The 24,715-nt window shown below is 40.1% G+C and overlaps 1 protein-coding gene across 2 annotated transcripts in view; it reads right to left on the bottom strand.

Moving 5' to 3' along the window:
• Nucleotides 1-24,715, bottom strand: part of epha10 (EPH receptor A10) — a 162,475-nt gene that overhangs the window by 102,879 nt on the left and 34,881 nt on the right. For both annotated transcript variants that reach the window (XM_006794346.2, XM_006794345.2), the window contains exons 2-3: nucleotides 16,193-16,257; nucleotides 11,837-12,509 (exon numbers count right to left, since the gene is read on the bottom strand). In XM_006794346.2, coding sequence (XP_006794409.1) covers nucleotides 11,837-12,509; nucleotides 16,193-16,257 — 738 coding nt within the window. The remainder of the gene's footprint in view (nucleotides 1-11,836; nucleotides 12,510-16,192; nucleotides 16,258-24,715) is intronic.

Below are 24,715 nucleotides of genomic sequence, written 5' to 3'. Positions count from 1 at the left end.
CAGGAAAACAGAGTTAACGATAAAAACGATAATAAAATAACGCTGAAAACCGATAAAAACCCTGAAAACCATACATTTCACACCTGAGCCTCAACTCTCGCGGCCCGGTACCAAACGACTCACAGACCGGTACTAGTCCGAGGCCCAGGGGTTGGGGACCGCTGCTTTACACCACAGCATCTGACACTTTACATTGCACTTGGTGATGTAAGGCTTGGTTGCAGCTGTTTGGCCATGTAAACCCAGGAAGCACTGTTCTTGAGCTAATCTGAAGGCCACATTTGGAGGTCTGCAGAAAGTTGAGGACCTCTTTTCAATACACGTATTAGCACTTGCTGATCCAGCTGAGTTGATGTTGTTCCCAATCACTTTGACTTTGTTATAATACCATTAACAGTTGCCTGTGGAACCTCCTGTTATAAAGCCCTATTGTCTATATTACCACAATTTTTACAACCAGAGGTTTAAGTGTCTCCTACATAATTGGGTTACTTTCTGTTGATCACTGATTACAGTGGATGATTACTTTCTACTCAGCCTGCTGAGAGATGGAGGAGGGCCCCTGCTGGCCATATCTATGGGACTGATTACAAGTGATAATGCCCATTATATATGCTGGTTAATGTTGGAATTTTCTTTCCGTTTACAGACAATGTTAAGATTCCTATCAGCCCAATCAGATCATCTTCAGCTAGATGAAATGACCACCGAATAAAGTGATAACTGCAGAGGAATGTAGGAACTTACATTTTCCTGAGAAAGATTAAATTATGATAAAAGACTTTGTTTGATTCACCTTCTTATTTGATGGAAAGGGAGATAAAAAGGAAAAAAAAAAGGTTGAAAAAAGTAACACGCAAGAACAGGGATGACTGTGAACAAATGGCATGAGATAAAGCTAAAGAAACAGCAGAGAGCGAGATGGAGTTTTGTTTGCTTCAATGATTTAGAGACACTCCTGAAAAGACTCGACTTAATCTATTCAGACTGTGTGACCAGTTTTCCTCTTTGTTCCTCGTGGGTTCTAGGACATCATAGAAATTTAAACCTCATCAACCCAAAAGTTTTACATTTTCAGAGTGTCATCTATCAGCTTCTGTTTATATCTGTGGGCAGCTGTGGTTTACAGTTTATAAGGGAAAATATTTGAGCTTCAGTACAGATTCAACCAGGGCTTGTTTATGGTGGTTATCATCAAACATAAATATCAAGTTGCAAATAGCTTTAGGCTAAAAATGAAATGCGATTAACCCTTTAAGACCTACCATAGAACCAAGTCCGCCAGAGCTTATATTATATTTTCACATGCTGTAGTGCCATTTTTGGGAGCATTTCAAGTTGATATACATCAATATAACCATTATAGCCTAAATTTTAATAATATGTATGCATTAAGTGCATAGTAATTACATAAATTGCAAAAAAAGTGTAATAAACTACAAAAGAATTGAAAATCGTTTTTGGTTTTTTAACATATATTTCTAGTTAGAGAAATTTAAGAGGCTTATCCCTCAAAACTGTAAATACAAAAGAGTTGCACAAAATAGCTTCCCACCACAGGAAATTTATTTTGAGTGTCTTCATAGTTTTATTTTTGAAATACACCAATTTTTATATACTGCAGGAAAAACGAAAATAAATATTATAATGCAAATTTGCAAAAAAACAGCATATGCATCAAAATAAACTATTTCCAGCAGTGCAATATGAGTCCTAAGCATCCCAGAAACGACACAGAAAGTCATAAAGTCAAACATAACTTTTAAAAACACAAGTATAGGCTCATAAGGCCCTGATGGTAAAAAAACTACATTTCCGGTTTCGGGCAGGTCATGGCGGACATGCGATAGTTCGCGCTGATGGAGTAGGAAGTGTTACAAACAGCTGATTGGATCAGCAAAGCGTGTTTCTGGAATATTATGTTTTTGTTGCTGCAAGTGCTTTTTATGCAGTTTTTGCAAAGCTTTATGTGGAAGGAAACTGTGACTTAGGACAAGCTGATGGCATAAGATGTAAGTACAACTCCTCCAGTTTCATATGCAAAAACATTTATTGCGCTAGCTCACGTGGTTGCACTGCTACCGGGATTTAAAGGGTTAAGCACCATTTCCCTTTTGTTGATTAGTGTCCTCTTGAAATGAAGAGTTCAGTTTGTTATTATTTTGATTATCTTTGGAAAACTACAGGTATAAACTTATCCAAAGTCATTTTTTCTAACTCATTTACAGAGCCCAAGCTTGATATTAGGATCCAGTGGAGCTGTAGTAACCCTGTGTCTTTCTCTCTCTCTTTCTCCCTCAGTAGCCCCTCTCTCTCTGGAACCTCCACCCACCTAACGCCCTCAATCTCTCAATGTGCCAATTGGACCAGAGGCCCTGCAGGAGACCTCAATACCACTACACAGTGGAAATGTCACCCATAACACTCTACTCAGGATGCCAATCACTTCACACTGTTCCCCACTGTGAGCATTGGTGTGCGTGTGTCGGGGAGAGAAAGCGAATGATCAGGGGGCACGTCCATGTGTGCAAAGAGAGCATGAAACAATTATTGCCAGTGTGACAAAATCCCTCATAACTCTACCAGAATATAAAATTAGATTTCGCCAAAGTGTACGTCTAGATTTATGGCTTTTGCTCAGTGATGTGTGAGCGTCTGAGTGTAATGAGCCTGTCCATCCGAGAGGATTATGGGTTGTCTGGTTAATATAAGGACTACAGGTGTTTGTGGAACTGCACATGATTACACATCAAAACAATGAGAGTGTGCGTGCGTGAGTGTGCCGAGTGATAAACAGGCCTTAGTTAGGCGTGAAGGCAGAAACAGATGGAGTGGGTTACGGACAAATAACACACATGAGCCTGTGAGGGAGTGGGAGTAAGCCCATGTCTGAGCATGCATATGTAGTGTTGTTTGTTTCTGTGAGTGTTTGGGAGGATCCGTGCGTTCAGTATATGGATATGCAAATGCACGTGCCCAAGAAATCTTAATGTACACATGGATATGTGTGGGCGTGTGCATTTACGTGTGTTATATTCGGAGCGCAGTGGCGCAGGTGTCTCTGGAAAAGCCGTCCATTTCAGTGGAATGTGGGTTGAGTCGTGTGAACGCGTATCAGTTTGCACAAGAGAGGGTGCATGAAAGGGAGGGTGATGACGAATGACAGGAAAACAAGGAAGGCAGGGGGATGGAGAGCTAAGCTGGCAAAGGCTGGCATGCCAGGCGCACTGTGGAGCCAGGGGGGGCGGGCACTCTGTCCTCATGGCAGGCCCCTCTGTCGAGCTGTGAATACAGAGACAACAGCCGGCATACACAGACATAGATACGCAGGGTAGATTCAAACAGGGATGGCTGCACAGCTCATCACATACAAACTCACAATGTAAACGTTTGCCTTGAAACATAATTAAGCAGTGCAGGTTATTGAAGATTTACTTTTATTTAAAAAAAAAACAAAACAGTGAACTGAATTTTAAAAATAATTGTACATCAAGGTTTTTAGTCATACTTTAAGTTAAAAGGCAACTCACTTTTCAGTCTTACAGATGTTTTGCAATTTGTTTTAATGACTAACAAAAACACATTTTCTTTTTAAGTGCTGATGACATATTACAGTCACATTATTAGCATTTTCCCTATGTGGGTTTTCTCTTGGTGTTCCTGTTTCCGCCCACAGACATGCATTAACTCTATGGGCACGGAAGTGGGTGTGAATGGCTGTCTATCTCGGTGTGTTAGCATTGATGGACTCGATGGGCTCCATTACAGAGATACACCCCTGTGCTGAACAAGCCCTGCCTCACATCTTGTGTCAGGGCATATGTCAGCACTGACAGGCTCCAGCCCAAAACCATTAAATAAATGAATAAATAAAACAAATAAAAATACAAATCAACTTGTAACTGATAACCAATTAATCACCGCATACCACTGTACAGAACACGCAGCTCTACTAGAGTGAGTGACAAACTGTCTTTAACACTAATTGTGTAAATCCAGTTACCTTTGACTTAACAGTTCTCAACACACTTTGACTATTTTATTTTTCATTTCACTCCTCTTGACTTCAATGAGACCTGTAGTACTAAAAATAATAGCGGCTTCCTCTTAAGACTTTGTTTCCAATAAGCACACGTGTGTGTGTGTGTGTGTGTGTGTGTGCGTTCGCCATCTTTCAAGTGTTTTGACAGAATAAGTACATTTCACTGAGGTTAAGTGGGGGCAGACAGATCTATACACTGATCCCACATCAATTTGGAACAGATGGAAAGTTATTAGTGGAGCTTGAATAGGGATGGAACGAGGAGACTGTGGGACAGCAGGGCATTTCTGAACACTGCCTTTCCATTAACATTATAATTTTTTTTCATATTTTACTATGAGGAGGTGGGATGTGCAGCCAGGTAGCATACATGCATGGATCTGTGCACATTTCTTGTAAAATAACGATTTTTTTCACCGATTTTTTTCTATGGAGCCCAAGAAAAAGAACTCTTAGACGCAAACACAAGCGTCGTAAATCATCTAGCACGTCCAAAATTCTTCTGCTGGGTCACTTCGGGACACCAGGAATTACACAGCCTTACATAATGAGACTTAGCATTAATCTTTAATCTAAGATGCAGCTTGTCGTCAGCATGCCTTTCATGTGCCAGAGTGGTTCAACTGGGATAGCATAGCACGAGCCTAAAGGGCCAGCATCTGTGGAAGAAAATCGCTAGCTTGAGCCTGCCTCTGTTGTTTTTATATTTAAGTTTTCCTGTTTAGTCTGACAGAATATAATTGAGCTTTAATGTGTATTCTTGCTTTCATTAGCACCAGAAATTATCACAGCGGAGAAATGTCCTTGCCATTTTTCAAAACTAGGCATATTTTTTTCGATTCAGGAAGTGCAAGACGCCTCCCATAAAAGGAGCCTTTAATCAGTGAATTTAGAGATACTTGGTTTTACTGGGTAGTGATTTGTTAAAACATGCAAAACATAGCTGAGTGAATATAACATGCTTCTCAAACCATAAGTCAACTTAATATGTTCCCCGTGGAGAGAAAAATGGTGCTACGCTTATCGGCTGTGCTGTTAATCTTCCCCCATTGTTTCACTTTGATTTATATTCTATTTGCTGCTGAGTAACGCGGTTTCTCCACAGTGATATTTAAAATTCTTACTAAGTCAGGTTTACATTTTAAACGTATACCGTATGATTTAATTATAATCACCAAAAATGAGTGTAACTAATCTCAAGTCTTATGGCGAGCAATGTTTTATGCAACTGAATATTGTATCACACCTCAGCGATACTGTAGTGGCTAGAAAATAATTACTGAAAGAGGAGGAAAGGTGTAATAAAGCAAAGAGGAAACTGGTATTCCAGGGTATAAAGCTGCCAGTTTATTTTGTTCTAATGTCTTTTTATGTCTTATGAACACCAAAATTTTCATGTACTTAATAAGCAGGAGCTGCTCTTACAGGATAGTTCCATGTTTTACTGAATATTTGATGCGGCTCAGTGGTCATGGGCGAGTCAGAGAGAAATGAGGCTGTCATGTCGCGTGAGTTAGCAACCTGATTAAGCTGGACGTCAACCTTTTCTAACTTTGATGCATTCATGTTGGCTGTATTTAATTCATGAGACTGGTGCGGAAGACTGAAAGTTGTTAAAAAAAAAGGGGGGGAAAGAGAGAAAAGGATGAAGGTAACACATTGCAATTTCACTCTGCCTAGTTCTCACCTTTTCACGCTTTGTTTTTTCTTTCTCTTCAACTTACCATTATCTCCCTCTGACATCCACTTTTTTTCTTTACTTACAGGTCAAGTTGGGGTTTTTTTACTTGTTTTTTTAGCCTTTAACCTCTAAAACTCATCACCTTTGCTCCCACTGTCTTCTCCCTTTCAAGTCTACATCATCTCCCTCACTTCTCATTGTCATTTTTCTTAGCGTCATCTCTCTGCACCAGCATTGTGTGCGTCTCTGAAATCATCCCCGGCTTTTACAACTCATATTTTATGCATTCCGCTTTTACGCAGAGTGACTAACAAACAGTGAAACGACGAGGAATTTGTGACAGCTCTTTTTTCCCTTTTTTTTTTTTTGCAGTGCTATGCATTCCCTTCCCAATTTTTCTTCCTCCTCCTCAACCCCCCCGAAATACATTTTCACCTCCATCTATAATGCCCCCCCAACTTAATTCCTTCCTTCCTCATTCTCCCTAGGTGAAGTAAGGCAGGGGAAAAATGAATAGCGAGTGCTTGGCCTCCCTCCAGCACATATTTTCAATATCCAAGGGACATTTTTATGGTACTTTTGTAAACAAGCACACACATAGATGTCTGTATGTCTATGTGGGAATGCTCTCTATTAGTGTGTGAATGTTTGACGGGTGTGTATTTGTGCTCTTTGCCCACTTGTTGTATGGGTGTCCAGCAAAATAAATACATCAGATGGTTGGCTCAAAAGAACACATTTGTCTTTCTCCCTGGAGAATGTGAATTATTTAAAATGAAAGCTGGGGAAGAGAAATGACTAACAGTAGCGGGTGACGTGGCTGGAAAGGAGGAAGATGGAGAAGGATAGCGAGGGGAGACCAGATGGGCAGGGGTGGCACCTAGCCAAAAAGAGCTAGTATAAAGATAACAAAATGTAAGATAATGAATGAGAGAATGAATGATGAGTCAAAAACATGAATATGGAAAGTGGGAAAGATGCTCCATCACAAAGGTTAGGATGTGGTTACAAATCACTGGCGAAAGACTGGAAAGCTACGCAAATAGAAGTAAAAGAAAGAGAATACAATAAGACTTCTGTCTGAGACAAAAAGAAATAGGGAAGGCTGATAAGGATATGACAAGAAGTGACAACAGACAGAGCGGAAGATGACTGCAACAGAGGGAGCGACTTTGGAAACATATGATTGGCTACTAGTGCCAAATTTGAGCACACACACACACACACACACACACACACACACACACACACACTTTCTCGCTCACCGCCCTGTATAAACGCATCGGATAAATCTCCAAGCTTCACCAGCAGATTTCAGCCTGTTAACCTGCCTCGCCCTGCTTTACCCCATCTTACCCTGCCACATGGTCGCCCCAGGGGGGCATGAAACAAGAGCTGGAGAGAGAAAAAGCAGAATGTTGATGGGAAATATTGAAAAGAGACACGATATAAAACAGAAAGTCAAAGAGGGAGAAAAAAAAAAAAGGAAAAAGGTTAGAGGAGGAGAGAGAACGCAAACAGTTTCTTCGGAGGAAGTCGTGAAGTGTTGCTCTGATCAGTGAGATAGAAATTAAGTATACACTTCTTTGGCAGCACAGGGAGCGCGTGGGGGGTAAATAGGAGAAGGAAATAAAGGTGCATGAGGGGGGAAAGGGGAGGAGAAGGATGGCGTGTAGTAAATTACGGAGGGAAGGAGAGCAATAGGAAGGAATAGCAGGGTGGTGAATGTGATGGAGCTGGATTGTGAAGCATCAAACAAAGATAATAAGAGAATCCGCTGAAGGCATGAGGCAAACTCAGTAATTATATAGAAAGAGCAGCCTGCCTTAATTAGAACAGGATGGCGCTCATGAGTGTGAGAGAGACACACGCCAAAAAAAAAAAAAACCCACACAAATACACATGTACATCAAACACACCGTTTCTGAGGTAATATATTACGTCATTTTTTTGCCCCCTGGTCTGTTCCTGTTGACGGCTATTCATAATGAGACCGAAGACCATATGTGTGTTCCTCACAACGCGCGTATGACTTGTGAATGTGCACAGGGTCAAGATGTACACATCCAAGTCGTCCTACCGCTCTGGTTTTTAAACTCGCTCTCCGTTTTTGGCCTTTCATGTATTTCATGAGGAAGCTAAGTGGACATAAGCTCTGAGTTCTTCGTATTTACACTCATCTTCACAAGCAGCAGCAGTCTTGCGGTCCTCTGAGCAACAGCGGATTAGTTGCATGACCTAAATCTTAAACACCAGGATCTCCTCTTTTCATCCTAGAGATACTTGGTAGTAATTTAGTTGTAAGAGATGACTTCAACACCACACACATTTTTGTCTTTTTTAGGTTTTCTATAATTACACATTCATTCAGTTTTGATGCAGTAGTCGAACTGGAGAGATGAAAGCCAGACGAGAGCCACCGCATGGCTGGACACATAACAAATTTGCTCTTTTGCTGATTTTTTTTGTTGTTGTTAAATTAAGTTAAATCTCCTTTAATACCTACACTTCCTAGGTAAAAACTTTATAAAAAGAATTATGACAGCAGTTGCCATAATCCGAAGTAATCCAGCATTCCTTAAATCTTCTGTGACCCTCGCAGAGGATGCGGTAATAATCCTCTTCCCTACTGCACTGCACAGCACTATCTGTTTACACCATTATCAGTAGCTTCTCACTGGCTCTTCAATATTATTGACTAGGACTGAGACACTTAGTGCATTTTCACTCACTCAGTTAAACAATTACGCTCAGGAGTAAATAAGACATAGAACCTGTGAACACTGTATGCAAACGTACACGGGAATCGGTTGAAGATCACAGCTTTGTTGTGTTTGTTGCGATTTACTGCTTTGCATTCTTTTTTTTTTTTATTGTACTTCACAGCAGCTGCTCATTCATATTCTTGAAGGACATGTGCATGGGGATGATTGCGACACGTATATAAACTCAAATGTCCTTGCGCACGAAACGTTTCTGTAATCTCGCTATCCATTTTTATGAGGTGCACACGGAGACCCGATGTCTTTCTCCGACACACAAAATGAAATTTAAAAAAAAAAAAGTGTGTGTGCGTGTGTGTCTGCTGTGAGATGTGTCCTTAGTATAAGTGTGTATGAGCAGTCCCAGCGCAATTCCTCAGTTTAGTGGAGCATTACAGCTGATCAATAGCTCTGGTGCAGTGGGAGATGTCTGGGCTTTGGCTGCATATTCATACCATTACAGCTGAAGTGAGGAAAGAGGCACTACAGGGAACGTGTGTGTGTGTCAGCAGACCACTCTCATGGATAATGACATTCTCTATCACCTAGTGGACCACACAGTTACTTGCTAAACTGCACCCAGTCAAGGTTGAGCACCGATAGAAGCAGTCTAAAACGTCTCTCTCTCTCTCTGAGTCTCTGTGGACTCGCTGGCTTTTCTGTGCCATCACTGAGACTCACTGTCCTTGTCTACTTGCTCTTTTGGCAAGATGCCTGACATGTTCTATTCTCCCTTTACTCCTTATTTTCCTTTAAAATGTTACTTTTTTTTTTGTTGGTTTCCTGTCACTGCTTTCTCTCTTCATCCATCTGCGCGGTGCTTCCCCGTACCACATTGTTATTCTCCTCTGAGTTTCTCTGTTGGTTTGTACATCAGTCAGACTCTTCTGTCCGCGCCGAAGATTTTATTGTCGAAAACGCATTGTCAGTAATTACAAAAAGCAGGACAAGCAACACATACTTTATTTGCACACGGCCCAACTGCCAATATCATTAAACAATTCTCAGCTCCAACTGTCAAACTGTTACTGCAGAACCAGAAAATGTGCAACGCAGCCAAAGTTCTGCACGACTTATCACCAACTTTACTATTAATACTATTTATACTGGATTTTTTTTCCTTAGCTATTGGTTCCTCTCAACAGCTAGGTGTTTTACACAACTATTGTTGGCAGAAACTTCATAAAGTTAATATTGTTACGGCCCATCATTTACAATGACAGACAAGATATGTGATTGAATCACCATATCGGTTGTTAAATCCCACTAAATGAAAGCATTCCAAAAGCGGCACATGGTACAATCATACCAAAAAATGTTACGGTTAAGAAAATATTATGTCCCTGCTATGACTTAGATGAGAAAACAGCAGTCTTCACTGGAAGATCATGCGATGTACAAGTCCACAGGTAATGCACAAGGTCATCGACATCCCGAGGTGTCTGAGGGAGAACACTTACTGCAAACGACCCTGAACGTGATGGGTTTCATGGCCGCGGCAACAGCAAATTGTTGCTCACCTGACTTCTTCCCCAAAATGAAAGTATAGTTAAAGGCATGCTGCTTTGACACAGCAAAGAAGACGTGCAGAGGGAAGTGGTCAGAATGAGACTTCAAGGAAATGACCTGAAAACAGCAGGAGTGCTGAGAGCTGTGCAGAGCTTCAGACAGAGACAACCTTGAAGTGGACAGCAGGCAAACTGAATCCAAGTAAGGTTTTGACTTTTTATGGATAGACTCACTGAGCCTTTTAGCTATGTTGCTGTTTCTTATATATTTTAGTTAGTAGCACAATGAGCTTCACTTTGGAATACAAACACGCTGGTGTAAATTACTATTGTGAATCAAATACACAGAATCAATACATTTTTAATAAAAAACCACTGCTGGGATCAATATGAGATCACTGCACCGAGTTCAACAGTCTAAATTACTGTCCCATTACTGCACATTACAGTCTAGTCAAGTGACTCCAACACCCACATCGCATTGCACAATAATTCAAGATGGGGTGTGAAAACTAACAGCGAGAGTCAGGCGTTCAAACTGCTGCTATTATATGAGCAATTGTGACAAAAGATCGCAATACTGTCCGTTTCAGTTTACGTCAGAAAGCAACACATCAAACCACCCGCGAGCTTTCTAATGGCAGCACTTCCTGTAGGTGTGTCTGCGTGTTAATCGGGACATTTATGCCTCATGAAAGAAAGATGTGTTGTCAAGCTTGGGACACGGCCTTCTGAAGAAACAGTACACAAAGTCATTGTGTTCACATTCACACACACCAGGCTCTTCACACTTCTCATACTCACGGCGCACACACCATGCCTCACATGCCAATATGTGTGACAACGTTTGGACATAAACACGAAATATTTTAACATCTCTGACAAGTCAAGATCCTCGCAATCGATGGCACTGTCAGTATAGAACAAAAGGAGGCACAGTTTGAAAATGAATGAGAAAGGTGTCTTTGTACTTCTATTGTCTGCCCTCTAAAAACATGACCACTGCGGATCGTTCTTCTTGTCTAAACACTCGTTAACATTGATTTCTCCTTTCTGTCCTTGCTCACCTGCGCTTATTCCCTTTCCCTCGTTCACTCTTACAGTATCTGCTGTATCTCTGTGTGTGTCTCAATACAGATCAGCCTTGCTTTTCTCATCTTCTAATGCCATTAATCTCTTCTTTTATTCTGCCCAACTTCATCGCCCTCACAAACTCCTCTTCTTTTTTCTTCTTTTCACTGCAAAAATCCTCATTCTGTTAACTCACTTCAAGTCTCTTATTGAATATTACTTCCTCTAAAGGTAATGTCAAGTTCACAGTCTTTTTAACTGAATATATCTTCAACAGAACTATACGGCTTTATAATATTTGTAGCTGCTAGCAATAGCTGCCTGAACCTCCTATGCAATTTGGAATTTGGATTGGCTCTAATGCAAGTGGCACTGCCATTTAACACATGAAAAAAATGCCAATTTCACTTAGCTTGCATACAAATCATCAGTTTTGATTGCAATGCAATTATTTGCTGTGTTTTGTATGTGCTATTCAATACACTGACACCGGTTTCTAGCAAAACTTCAAACCAAGTTGTGTTTAAAAAAAAAAAAATCACACACAGTTTTTGTTTTTTTCCTGGTGTGTTCCTGCTCGCTGTTAGTCCAGAGCATTCTATCAAAGAGCTAAAACACATGAAAACATTGCCAATTCTTTCTTTTCTATATTCAGTATTCTGGATTTGTTGCTTTAGTTAATTTCCGACACAATTCCTTTCTCGTTGCTTGTATTTGCTGCATTCTTATTCATGTATCCACACATCCCACTATCTGATTTTCCATTCCCTACCTTCACAGCTGCTGTGTCCCTCCTCATAGCCGGCGCTGCAGCTGCACTTCCCAATAGGCACCAGCCATTCACCTTCGGCACTACAATGCATCCTGGGAGGGCTGTCTGTGTCAACTTCAGAGTTGTTAACACAGGTGCCGCGCACCTCTACAAGCGTGGCAAACGCTGCCTCGGCCACTGTATCGGGGAACACTGCCAGGTTCTGGACGGTTGCGAGACAGCGTTTGTAGTAAACCCGCACAGCCACCAGTGCCACGCAGGCACCGACATCCTGGAATGCCAGGTGGAACCCTTTACGATTGAGGTGGCCGATCTCGCGCACCTCTGTGTTCAGCTTCATCTTCCTCTCACCAAGATCACCCTGCGTGAAGCTCTCATCAGCAGCAATGGTATCTATCTTGGTATAGCGGTCCTCTCGCGTCACACCTCCAAGGTCCCTGTCTGACTCGACATACAGGAGGTTGAAGGTCTCCTTGCAGGTGCCTGCTACACCAGGGATGCTGTTGCAGTCACGCAGAGTGAACTGGAGCTCCACAAAAATGCGCTGTCCACCTCGACGAGCCACCCAGCCCGTCTGCAGCCAGTTGTTCTGCTGCAAGGGCTCCATCACATTGCACACCTGGTATGTCCGAATGGGCTTATACTTCTCATCTACGCCGCTTATTTCCTCCCACTGTAGGGATAAAGATTTGGGCAGGGGGGAAAAAAGACACAAAATCCTTAAATGTGAGGTATAGAAAAAAGAAAATCAAGAAAAGGAATATGGGAATGGAAAGAGACATACTGTATTTTACAAACAATGAATAAGCAGCAAGGAGCTTAGTAATAACATGAAGGACTGACAAGAAGCAAAAAACAGCAAGAAACAGATGATAAAAATGTTACATGACAGCAGAAAGAATAGATATGCAGACAGGAGTGAGTAAGTTCAGGTTAACAGTGTAATGACATAATGTGATGAGTGGGTGTTTGAAATAAAAATCATTGGTTCTCAGATTGTCTAATAGCGTCACACAATGGCATAATGAACAGGCTCAGTCATCGTGAGTCTTAAGTGGTGTTTCTGCAACTGTGGGTCAGACCTTAGTCACTTTCTTAAGATCTCAGCCTGCTTGACACTTAAACTAATGGTATTTGTGTTAAATGTTTGTATAAACCAGGGGTCGGCAACCCTAGGCACGCGTGCCACAGTTGGCACGCGAAGGGTTAACTGATGGCACGACCATAGCTGGACTGGCCATCGGGCATACCGGGCATTTGACTTTTTTTTTCTTTGTAACGGTATAAACAATGAAAGGTGGTGGATTGGCCAGATGCTGGTCGGTGTGTAAAAATAACTCAGTTGGTTAGTGGTGGCTGTGGCGGTGCTCGAGGAGAGACCCGAGGTGGCCGCCGGTCCGAGTGTCAGGTGAACTGAACTTCAGGTAAGAAGTTATGACCTGCAGTCTGTCTGGGTCAGATATAAACCAAGTTTAGGTGGAGTTTATTTTCGTTGTGCTGACTTTTTACAGTCAGTTACAATAACTCGTACTGCGTGCTAGCTAGCATGACGGAGTTTCTATACAGCTGGGTGGATGCTTTGATGTTACTGATAGTGAACTTTATTTTATTCATAAGGTTAGTTAGTAGAGTTGCCAACCGACTCGTCCCGTATTGAGAGAAAATATTACTCGTTCCGTGTTGAGGTGAAAAGGAACAGTTTGTCCCGGACTTCAGCTAGAATGGAAAAAGACACAAAGCTGGAGTTATTTTATGTCTTTATGCTGTACAGCTGCCTCTTCTTCTCTCGTTCTCTCCCCCTCTCTCGCCTGTTGCTACTTCAATCATGAAACGGATCAATGATCAGCTGATTGGCTTTTTTCTCGTTTGTTTATCACCCACTTTGCGCCAGAAAGAGGAAACCGCTGAATGTCGCACTAAACAACAGCAGCACGTTTAAGCTTGATCAGCTGTTGTTAGAATTTATTTAATATTACTTTCTAGTATCTGATGTTTGCTGGAGCCACAGCTGTAAAAGCAGCTGGTCATGATGTTGGTTTGTATATCTGGTGAGACGGAAACATGAAGATGAAATTCAGGAGATGTCCTTACTGAATCATCAGAGCTGAACAGGTGATGGAGAAACAGGTTTACCTTTTAGGTGACATGAATGAGTTGAAGGGAAGTTATGAACTGTTTCTGAGAGACAAATAACACCAGGATCCTTTTTTTACTAGCTGACAACTGGTAACTGTGCAGGGGCGGGTCTAGCAAAGTTTTGCCAGGGGGGGCCAGGTAGGGCATTAACAGGGAAAGGGGGGCACAAAGAAATACTTTCTTATTCTCATTTAAAATGTCTAGCTTTTAATAAATAATTATCTGAAGCTTACAACCAAAGTTTTTATCTGACGTAAAATGTATAGAAATCATACATATAACATCGAAGCAGCTGGAACCCACAGCTGTGTGTGTTCATGGAGCTGCATTTTCACCTGCTGGACATCACTACCTGACAAGTTTAACTGTCTTCAGAACATTGCAGAGGCCTTATTCACAGTATTTGGCTCTACATATCTGTGTGAGCAGATTTTCTCTCACATGAGTGTCCTCGGGTAGCCGTCTGAATGCTGGACACTCGGAGACCTGTGTCTCTGAGTGGGAGACCAGAGATCACATTAACATGTGTGTCTCTGTATTAACAGACATGCCATATTGGCCCAGTTTATTTTTCTTATCACTGTTGTGAGGAGACCATAAATAGCATTTGCATTTTCTGTTGTACAGTTCATTTGCTGTCATGGAGTTCTTGTTATGGATAAAAAGTGTCGCTATTCGCTGATAGCTGCCAACATCTGCAAACAAATATAATTCTATAAAGTGGTTCTATATATTGTGTAACTGTTAATATAGAGCGTTATTACATTTATTGCTAATGCAATCATATGGCACACTGACTTCTGAGGAAATTTTAAATGGCACTCGTCACCAGAAAGGTTGCCTACCCCTGGTATAAACGCTTCACAGTCTTGTGATTTATTCACAAGAAACGAATTTAGAAAAAAAGACACAGCAAGCTCAATTAAAGGGCTTTGTTAGTTGGCCTTCAGCCTACAGATAGTTTTTATTTATTTATTTATTTTTTGCAGCTTTGGTGTAGCCTAAAATTTTGATACGATATTGGTACTGACAGAGATTCTCTGTTCTAAAGAACTCTCTGCACCTTGCTGAATAGATTAAGGGTGTTTTTTTGTCTAAATATTGATCCAAATAATTGATAATTACTGGATTGTTTGCTAACAAAAGATTATTATTATTAGTTGTTTTAGAAGAAGTGGTAGTAGTAAAAAAAAAATCTGGTGTATGTGCACACCCTATTTCAGCCATTGGGAAGGAGTCACAAGTATTCTCTTTAAGGTGAGGAACCACTGAATAATATAGCATTTTATTTATCTTTTAAATTTATTTTATTTTATTTTTGAGGAATTAAAAGTTTAAACTCCTCTAAACACTCTAAGAATGCTTTTTATAGTTTCCTAATATTTGCCTCAGGGCAGAGTTTGTTTTTCTGATTTACTTTCAGTCTGGAAGAGCGAGAAAAACTTAATCAAATATATAATTTATCCATCAGATGAATGATTATGACTCCATGTCACTATTTGAATTACCGAGGCGCTCTTGACAGAATTGAAAGTGAACTGAGCAGCAAATATGAACTGCTCTCCCTCTCTCATAAATACACAAACGTGCACAAAGCAAAAGAGGAGAAATGGATTATCTCCAATGGTAATGTGATCAGCCCCTCTCCTGTCAAGGTGACTATATCAAAGTGGGTGCAGTGTGTTCTCTATCACTTCTACTGGGACATGTAGGTGAATCACACAGTCACATTAATCTTATGCATAGTGGAGCACGTAGTGCAGCAGTCATCTCAAACACAAGTGCTTCAGCAACCTCTATCCTAAACAACGCACATTTAAAAGCAGTGATGTTATTCATATAATAGACTTATCAAGTGTGTGTGCATGGAAAGGCCAACTTGCAGGTGACACGTGGATGACAAACTGCTCTGGCAAAAGTGCTCCTGCATTTATCTTGCAGTCATAACTTAGTGCAAAGGGTTTTACGGACCAAATCGATCGTCACAAAAGGCCATTTATCTGTGGCAGCTCATCTGTGTAGCTGCTTTGGACACTGCTATATAGTAGCCTGGATTAGTCCCAATGATTAATGATAATGATGAGCTCAGCACTGGGGACAAATTGAAGAAAAGGTGTGGAAAAGTAAAGTAACAAGCTGTGTGGAGGCTGGCAAGTAAACACATGCGTCTACAAATGAAAAAAATGACATGCAGGTAATGAAAAATACAACTATACTTACTCCATTAGGGGGATAGGACGTCCAGCCGAGCTCTGCTTGAGTCTCTTTAGAATTCAGCAGCACCACTGCAGGAAATTACAAAAAAAGGGAAGACAGACATGAGTTAGACGACATGTGGCATTAGAGTGTATTTGCCTTTATTTTTAAATACATTTCCCAACAGTGTACCTCACCTGCATGATAACAAAAGTCAATTAACACTAACTCAAGCAAATAATAGTATTAAATTAGTCATTTACAGTACATTTGCATAATAGTTCAGTTTTATTTGGCCTCTGAAAGTGCTCGGAGTAAATATGAATAACACAAAGAGCAAAATGACACGTCAGGTTTGGAATAATGAAAGAAAGGCATTAACATGGAGAAAGGTTTGACAAAATCTGTTGAGAGGGAACCTGTCCTTTGATAAATGCATTAACACCATCTGTTGAGGATTTAAGCTGGACAAAGCGCTTTCCTTTACGCCCTGGCTTCACACACAACACACAGAAAACCACAAACAAAACAAAACAGAACCATAGAACTTTTACAAAGAGTCGGGAGAAAAAGAGCACCCTTATTTAGCTTTCAAGAGTGGAAAACAGGAAATGCAGTTTCTTTTCAGCTCAGAGAGACAAAATGTAAGCTTTGAAGCTGGTTTCAGCACCAGGGACAGCTACATAAGAAGCAGACTGCAGTGAGTGAAAGCCGGCGTAAATCTCCCCGTTTAAAATCAGCCAAATAATGGATACAGCAAAGTTTCTTTAAAAAAAATCTAGGAGTTAAGCTACATTGCGTTGCCTAAGGTAGACCACTGAAGGACAATAAGTACAACACCATTCAAAAGTCTTGAACCACTCGCATAAATGGAAACGCAGTATATGAGGCAAAAACAGACCTCATTAGAGTTGCTCAGAGTGCAATTCTAATGATGTTTGAATGTTAATATTTGGTATGAGATCACCTTTTAATTTTGTAGCACAGCCTGAACTCTTGGAATTTCTTCAAGTAGTCTTCGGCAATAGATCCTGGGGTTTCTTCAAGGATATTTAAACCGCTTCTATTTTGTGTTTGCTAGCTTTTGTTCAATTCTTAGTAAAAAGTATCCCACACTCCTTCAATAATGCTGAGATCTGGGCTGTAGGGAGGCCAATCCACAGATAGTGCTCCACTGTGTGTTTTTTTATTCAGGTAAGAATGGCTTCTCGATAGCCACCAGTTGATCCATGTAACGTTTGTACAGCGAACAGTATATGGATCAACTGAAGGGCCAGAAGTACCTCTCAGGTCCTGCGCCAGGTCCTTGCTGGATATTATTTTCCAGTTTCAGATAATGTCAGATGTTATTCATCTGCCATAGATCATTTTTATGTCCTGTTACTTCTTCATTTGTCATGTACTTGAATCCGAAATACTATTTAGATCTCTTTATATTGATATAATATATAAATAAATCATTCAATAGCAACAAATGTAGATACTGGTGCAACAAATTTCAAGATTAAGTATTAGATCAAAATATTCATCAAGAGAGCAAAACCAAAATAACTTTCATTTTATTAAAAGATCTTAATATCCGTTCTACCAAATTTGAAAAAGGAACCAGAGTTCATTAGCGAGGACGTAGCTGAGCAGTCGCACTGAGAACAGTTGTCGTTTTACATTCTGTTCTATGCGGCAGGCGTGCACGAGAGCCATCATCAGCACATTTATCTTAATCTATAATCTAATATCAACATCTGTAGTGACATATGGTGAGCCGCATTAACGCCTGATTTTTAAGGGATTTTGCTGATATTAAAATTAACCATGCTTTAAGCTTGTCTGCTTAAACAGGCCCCCCCACTGGCACACACACACTCACCCACACTTCTCTTACAGTGTTCTCAACACGTACATCTTTGAGGGAATCTGAGGTGTGACAACCAGACAAAGCCATTTTTTTTTCTCCAGACTTCAAGGAACACACTGTGCAAAGATTGCTTTTTATTATCCTTGAAAGTGCTACTTTCATTCTTGTTACTTGGCTTTAACTTTTATGTTCTGCTTCAACTTTCAACCACTTCAGGAGATTGTAAGGGCTATCAAAAATAACCTGAGCGACACAGACTGCAGTTAGAGACAGACTCCTTGAGAAGTAACAATTTCACCTTATACCGAGCGATTCTTGGTGTAAAGACCTTTGATCGCATACGCAGCTGCTACATGACAAATATCTGGCTTCGTGGAAATTAATAACAAGGCACAAGGACATCCTGATGAGCAAAAAAAAAACAAAAACCAGAAGCCTACACAGTCTGACTCAGCTGTATAAGAAGTGGTGACTAAAACCTGTGGCTGACTCACGCTCTGACAAGAATAATATGCACTCTGGCACAAATGTGTGCAGATGTATCACTGTATTTACTGTAAATACATTTTCTTTATATTATTATTATTATTATTACTATTTTTTCAAGACCATAACTGTATAGGGATTTAATAGACTTCTATGCAATGCTATTGCAGTTTGTATAGCCAAAATCTTCAGAGGACAATGCAGTTTTCATTCTTCTTATTTTGGGATTTGCTTGAAAATGAGACACTAGAGCACTGGATAGGGATCCGGGAAGCCTTGCTGGAAAATGAAAGATCCTTTACAAAACATTTAATTTCATTGTTTTTGGGTTAACACCAAAGGGTGCCCAAAGCATGGTTCTGTGGTTCGCTGATAACACAGAAGCATTTGGAAAAGATTAGAGAGGGAGAGGGCAAAGGTGCTGGAGAGACACAGAGGAAGGCTGAGGCAGAAGCCAAAAGAGAGATGATGAGAGAAAATAATCAGCAGAGGAGGGCAAAGAGAAGAAAGAAAGAGCCAACAAGTGAGAAAGAATGAAAAAATAACAGTTGGAGAAAGGGCTGGAAAAAGAAAAGGAAGAAGTGAGAAATGAGCACATGAAGTGTACATAAATGAATACGCTGGATAACGCACAAGGGATCGCTATGTCTTCCTGAGCAGTCAGACAGTCAGTCAAAGAGAGACTTGCAGGACAAAGTTGGCACTGTAATCACACATTGAATACATAAGTCTGGTAATCACAGTGTAGTTAGACAGACTAATGGGCCTTTAAGGGCAGTAGGAAGAGAGAGCGAGAGAAAAGATATCCAGAGAGGATGACAAAAAGTCCGGCAAAGAAAAGCTAATCTGGTGAAGGAAGGGTCATCAAAAGAGGGAAAGGGGAGGGGAGGGAAAAGGCAGAGAAAGTACATATGACACAGAAATAAAAGCTCTCGTACGCTGTGACACATGGCCTCAACTTAATAGCCACGACACATTAGTTTTACTAAATAATTTCCAAAGGCTGTTTTGTGAGTAATTACCTTTCAGTGTTTCTTTTTTGTATGATTTTGGTCTCAGGCCTATTTAGGACCCACAAAATGAGGCTGACTTTCATCACCAGCAGATAAAACATGATCCCTGAAGAGTAACAGAGGCTCCTCTGCTTTGATCGCACAATGCTGACAGTGTTAATATAGAATACTTCATATGAGAAAAGGACACCATTATGTTGCTAATGTTTTGATGAAAAATTAAAAATGAGCCTTCACAACAACAACAAAAAAGTCAGCTTTCTTTATTGTTCTTCTTTTGAGAAATATGTTATAATTAAGATTATATCAGCCACAATTAGCAGGGGAAGGCTCAGAAAATTTGACATTGCTTAAGCAAATTCTATCTTTACAACAGTCTTTAAAGTAACAGCTATCGCTTTAACAGCTTCTCTGTCAACCAGTTTGGATAAGATGCATGCAAACGGATGGCTGAGTGAAATTAGTGGTGGGATTCCAGTGAAAAACTATTTATTTTAAACCAAATTAGATTTTTATGAAACACAAAAACGTAGCATTGGAAGCACATGTCATCATTCTCATTCTCTCTGTATATATTTTCTTTCTATGATCACAGTGTGATCGCCCTCACTTTTGCACTCTCTCTTTCTTTTTTTTTTATTTATGTATTTTACCTGAAAAGTTTCATTGAAATTGAAACTAAAATGTAAATGTCTCTTTTATCATCCCTCCCCTGGTCTCATCCACACTTTGATCTTTCTCTGATTTCTGCGGTGTGCTAATTATCAGCCTCGCTAAAGAGGATGCGACGAGGAAGAGATAGCCGTAGGAGAGAGGTAGACTGCAGCACTCACTTCAAGTATTCACAAGAAAGGGAGGGAATGTGTTGGTGCACCAACAGCAATCTAGAAGAGGTAAACACTAAAATCTGGCCTTTGTCAAGTGTGCAGCCAGCACTTACACAGCTATTTTTTTTTCTTTTTCCTTTTAGTGGTAGACAACAACATGAAGACAGCTCTGTCACTGGGGCCAATTTCAAGGGCTTGCAAGGTTAAGGGTTCCCATTCTTTGATTGAACTAAGTGTGTGCAGCTATTAAACTGTGAGTAAAAGGCGCACTTCCAGGTACTTAGTCTGAAAAAGGAAAAGGGTAGAAGAAGAAGAAACGGACATGAATCGCAATGATCCACAGCCCTACATGTAATAAATTTGCGTTTTGCTCAAATATTCTATAACAGGCTAAATAGTATTTCACTCTGGTGAAACAGAGCTCTTACTAGCCAGCATACAACTGGGAAGACCTGGGGGATCCGGAGGTTCAACCTGCCTATAGAGAAAGCACTGAGACTGGATTAAGCACAGGCTGCCAATGCTCCATGTGTCAACTCATGTCCAAATATTACCTTTCCTATGTAACATATTCCCATGTAACCCATAAAAACTAACATTTAATCAGGAACACCTTCTTGTAATCTTTCACATAAGGGTAACCAGCTTAGTACCATTTTCCTGTGGGAGAAAGAACAATGACTCACAAGTCAGCATAAGCAGGCAGGTGGAGTGGCAGATGGCATAATCGCACGACCTTCAACCTAAAGCCTGTCCCTATCCTGGAAAGGATAGAGACAGGCTTTCTTTCACTTTCATTTTGCTTTTTAACGTTCCCTTTTTGGGTTATGCACTAAACGTACACGGTTAGGTTTAAGAAAAAAAGTGCTTGGCTGAAAAGCAAGTCTTTCACAACATTAAATACCTTTTAAACTTTTTTTTTGAGATGTCATGGATACCACATACACATCCTTGTTACATATCCCAAGACAGAGACAACACCAACAGAGCAATTTTTCCCCATGGTGTCTTGGTGTCTGTTTCAGAGGGACTGCTGTTGAACTGTATGGGACTATTCAGTGTGTTGAAAGATGCCAACAAAAGGGACAAACACTGCTATAAGATATGATGCCAACGGGTCCTGACAATGTGTGAGTATCTAACGACTTGCAAGAGAGATCTGGTTGATATGACAGGTTGAAATCAAGACAAAGAAAGACCTTAAAGGGGTTATATTGTACTGCCATATATAGATGATCATGTTACAGTTTCAAAGAGTCAAAGCAATCCCTAGTAGCTGAAAGTTCAAGATTCAGACTGCTCTAAATGTTCAGTTTGAATTGAATAAGCGGAAGAGGATGGATAGACGGATGAATTTAAATGAGAGCACATGAGCAAGAGAGCAAAGCGACCTGCTGTTCAAATCTTCTGTTTGTAAGCAGCAGCCAATGAGAAGAAAAGTAGTTTTGAGTGAGGGGAAAGACCGTTAAAATGTCTTTTTTAAGACTGGAAGGAGCAAAGAGTCTCCTCAACAGGATTTACAGTGTCGCTTAAGGACAAAAGAACATGGCTGGAACATGGGAGTGTTTAAAAAGAATATATATGTATATATACACACACTTCAATGAAAACAATACAGTAATACTGGAGAAGGACAGATAAAAAAATGGATAAATGGATGAGGATATAAGGTGCCACATAAAAAACAGAAACAGTCACATAAAAGATAAACGCAGTGTATACACAGACAAATACACCGCCTTCAGTGACAAATGGTGTCAGGGAACGTTCACAGGCACGCACATACAAGCAGACAGCCAGGAGGCAGGACCATAATAGCAGTTCCAACAGCAGGGTATATGAACTTCAGATGGGGCTTTCCTCTTAACAGAGGCATTAAATTTTCAGCTTCAGTAATGTGACATACTGCAAAGAGCTTGGGCTGCTCCCTCTCCATAGTCCACCACGCAATTGCATATATCATTTATGATAATGAGGTGAACGGTTATACGCTATCATTACATAGTGCATATTTCTCATGCACAGTGTGGTAAAAGTACCTTTCTAAAAACGTAAGCTACAAAATAGCCTAAGTGTAACCGATAATCATTTTCATCACAGTTTTTTTTTTATTGTTAGTCTTTAATCAAAAAGAATTTTAAATATTCAAACAATCAGCAGACTTTTACACAAGTCACATGCCAAGCCGTTTCTCAAAAATGATCATTTATCCTACATTTACATATTGTTAAACCATTACAATATCCCTTTTAATAAAATGATTAAACAGACGCTTAGCTAACCAAAAGCTTTTTACCAAAAAGCCCGGCTAATTTGTATAAAAGCCCTCCGTCACATAATCATGCTGGTTTTTGCATCTCTTTGTTGTATCAGTGCCTCTAATTAAAGCATAACAGCTGTGGCAGTGGGTCACAATTAGGTGCATATTGTGACATGAAAAGATGCAATAACTCAAAATTGTGGAAATTTGTATCACAATTTTAATTTTGGTTTATGGTCTGTCACTGAAGCCAAAAATTAAAAAAAAAAAAATCAGGAAAGGAAGGATGTTTCATTTTTGAAACAGGCATGGGTACTGTGATCACTGCAGTCTGAATACCACATAACTACACTGTACAGTTCTGGTTAAGGAGCCTTTAGTCCATTGCTATATCCCGCTCCCTCCTCTTTCCTGCCTCTTATCAACTTTAAAAATTATGAGTATGAGCCTCTGTGTGAACAGTCAAAGGATCAAAGCAGTAATGAGGAAAATTATGGGGACGTGTGGAAAAAGGTCGATGTCCTGCTATCTGGAGAATTTATAAACATCCTGCAAAATGGTTTAAGTACATGACATTGGTGTTGTTAGATAAATCAGCTGTTTTTCTTTGGTAAGGTAAAATATTCCAGATAAGGGTGAGTGTACAGCAACTCATTTTCAGTTAATTATGTATACTTTTTGTTACACTTTATTTCCAGTTGGTTCAGTGAGACAAGAAACTGTACTTGAGCACATGATCTGCAGTTTGGTGAAAATGATAAAGTTTAATATTTTATTTTGGCACAAAAATAATATTTAGGGTTTTTTGTTTGCATATCCTGTCAGTTAATGAAAGAAATGTTAAATCCATCTAATATCTTTAAAGAATTATGATTTGTGCATGTATGATCTTCTGGTGCTAACCAGGTGGGCTGTAACAAAGGTAGTAGGGTGATTTTGTTTGCAGGTGGTTTGGCTGATAGGTGTTAAAGTGTTAATCCTCTTATAGTTTTAAATGCAGATTGAGTATTAACTTCAGAAATCCACTTTGACTTAAATGATTAACGAGTGTGTAAGTGTGAGAACATATCTAGTACAGTCAAAATGCCTGTGTTTTCTTACAAATTATAAAAGAAATTGTTTCAGGCAATCGTACAAAAGGACGAGAACAGATATATTCCGGAATATATCCGGAATGACATATTGAAATATATTTTACAAAACATCACAAAAGACTGTATATAAGCTCCATGTCTCTCCATGCCCACCTTACCTTATCTTCTCCTATAATTATTAGTTTTTCCTTTCTATTTCCCCTTCATCCTACCTCTTTTGCAGTGCCAGTCTTGAATCTGAATGACCACCTGTTAAGACAAATAGCTTGAGGAGGAATAAAGCGAGTGTGTGCTTTAGGGAATGAAAGAAAAGAGTCATTGAGTGAGTTAGGGAGACAGCAAAAGCAGAGCGTGTTTTGGAGGGAAAAAAGGAGTAAAGGAAAAAAATTGCAGAGAGTAAGAACTGATTGTAAAAAGAAAAAAATATATAGTCTGACACCAAGGCAGGAAAACGAGAGCCTATTAAAGTAATTACACTGCCACACTTTAAAAGGGGCCCTGCAGTACAGGTTGTTTGTTCAAGCAGCTTATTAGAAGCAGTGATTTTATTTTAAAACTAAGCAAGTTCGAGTGGCTGTGTACATGAATGTATGTGAAGGTTACACAATTATGATGAGATGAGAGATGAGATAGCCTTTATTTGACAGTTTTAGGTCTTTTGCAAACAACTGAGATGACAGACCTTGCCGACCGTACATACAATACACAAACATCACATTGGGGAGACAGGTCAGGCTAGGTAGCGAGGAAAAAAACATTGAAATGTGTAACACAAAAGGATAATACAGGAATGCACAGATATCAACACACCATAGCACAATAAACACAGACAAGCAACATGGGAAAGTGTTCAGTGTGTACATCTGATCTGGGACCGCTGCAATCTTCGACTGCGCCTCCAGCTGACCCGATGTCTACATCAGAGGGGAGGTAAGCGTTGGAGGTGGCGTTGGATCCGGGGTAGGGAGGGTGATGCGTCAGTGAGTGCTTATCAGTATCAGTATATGTATGT

This window comes from Neolamprologus brichardi, chromosome 22 (assembly GCF_056152115.1).
Source record: "Neolamprologus brichardi isolate AB-2024 chromosome 22, ASM5615211v1, whole genome shotgun sequence".
Lineage (NCBI taxonomy): Eukaryota > Metazoa > Chordata > Actinopteri > Cichliformes > Cichlidae > Neolamprologus > Neolamprologus brichardi.
The sequence above is the reverse complement of the archived record's forward strand: the minus strand, read 5'-3'. Positions and strand labels throughout refer to the sequence as shown.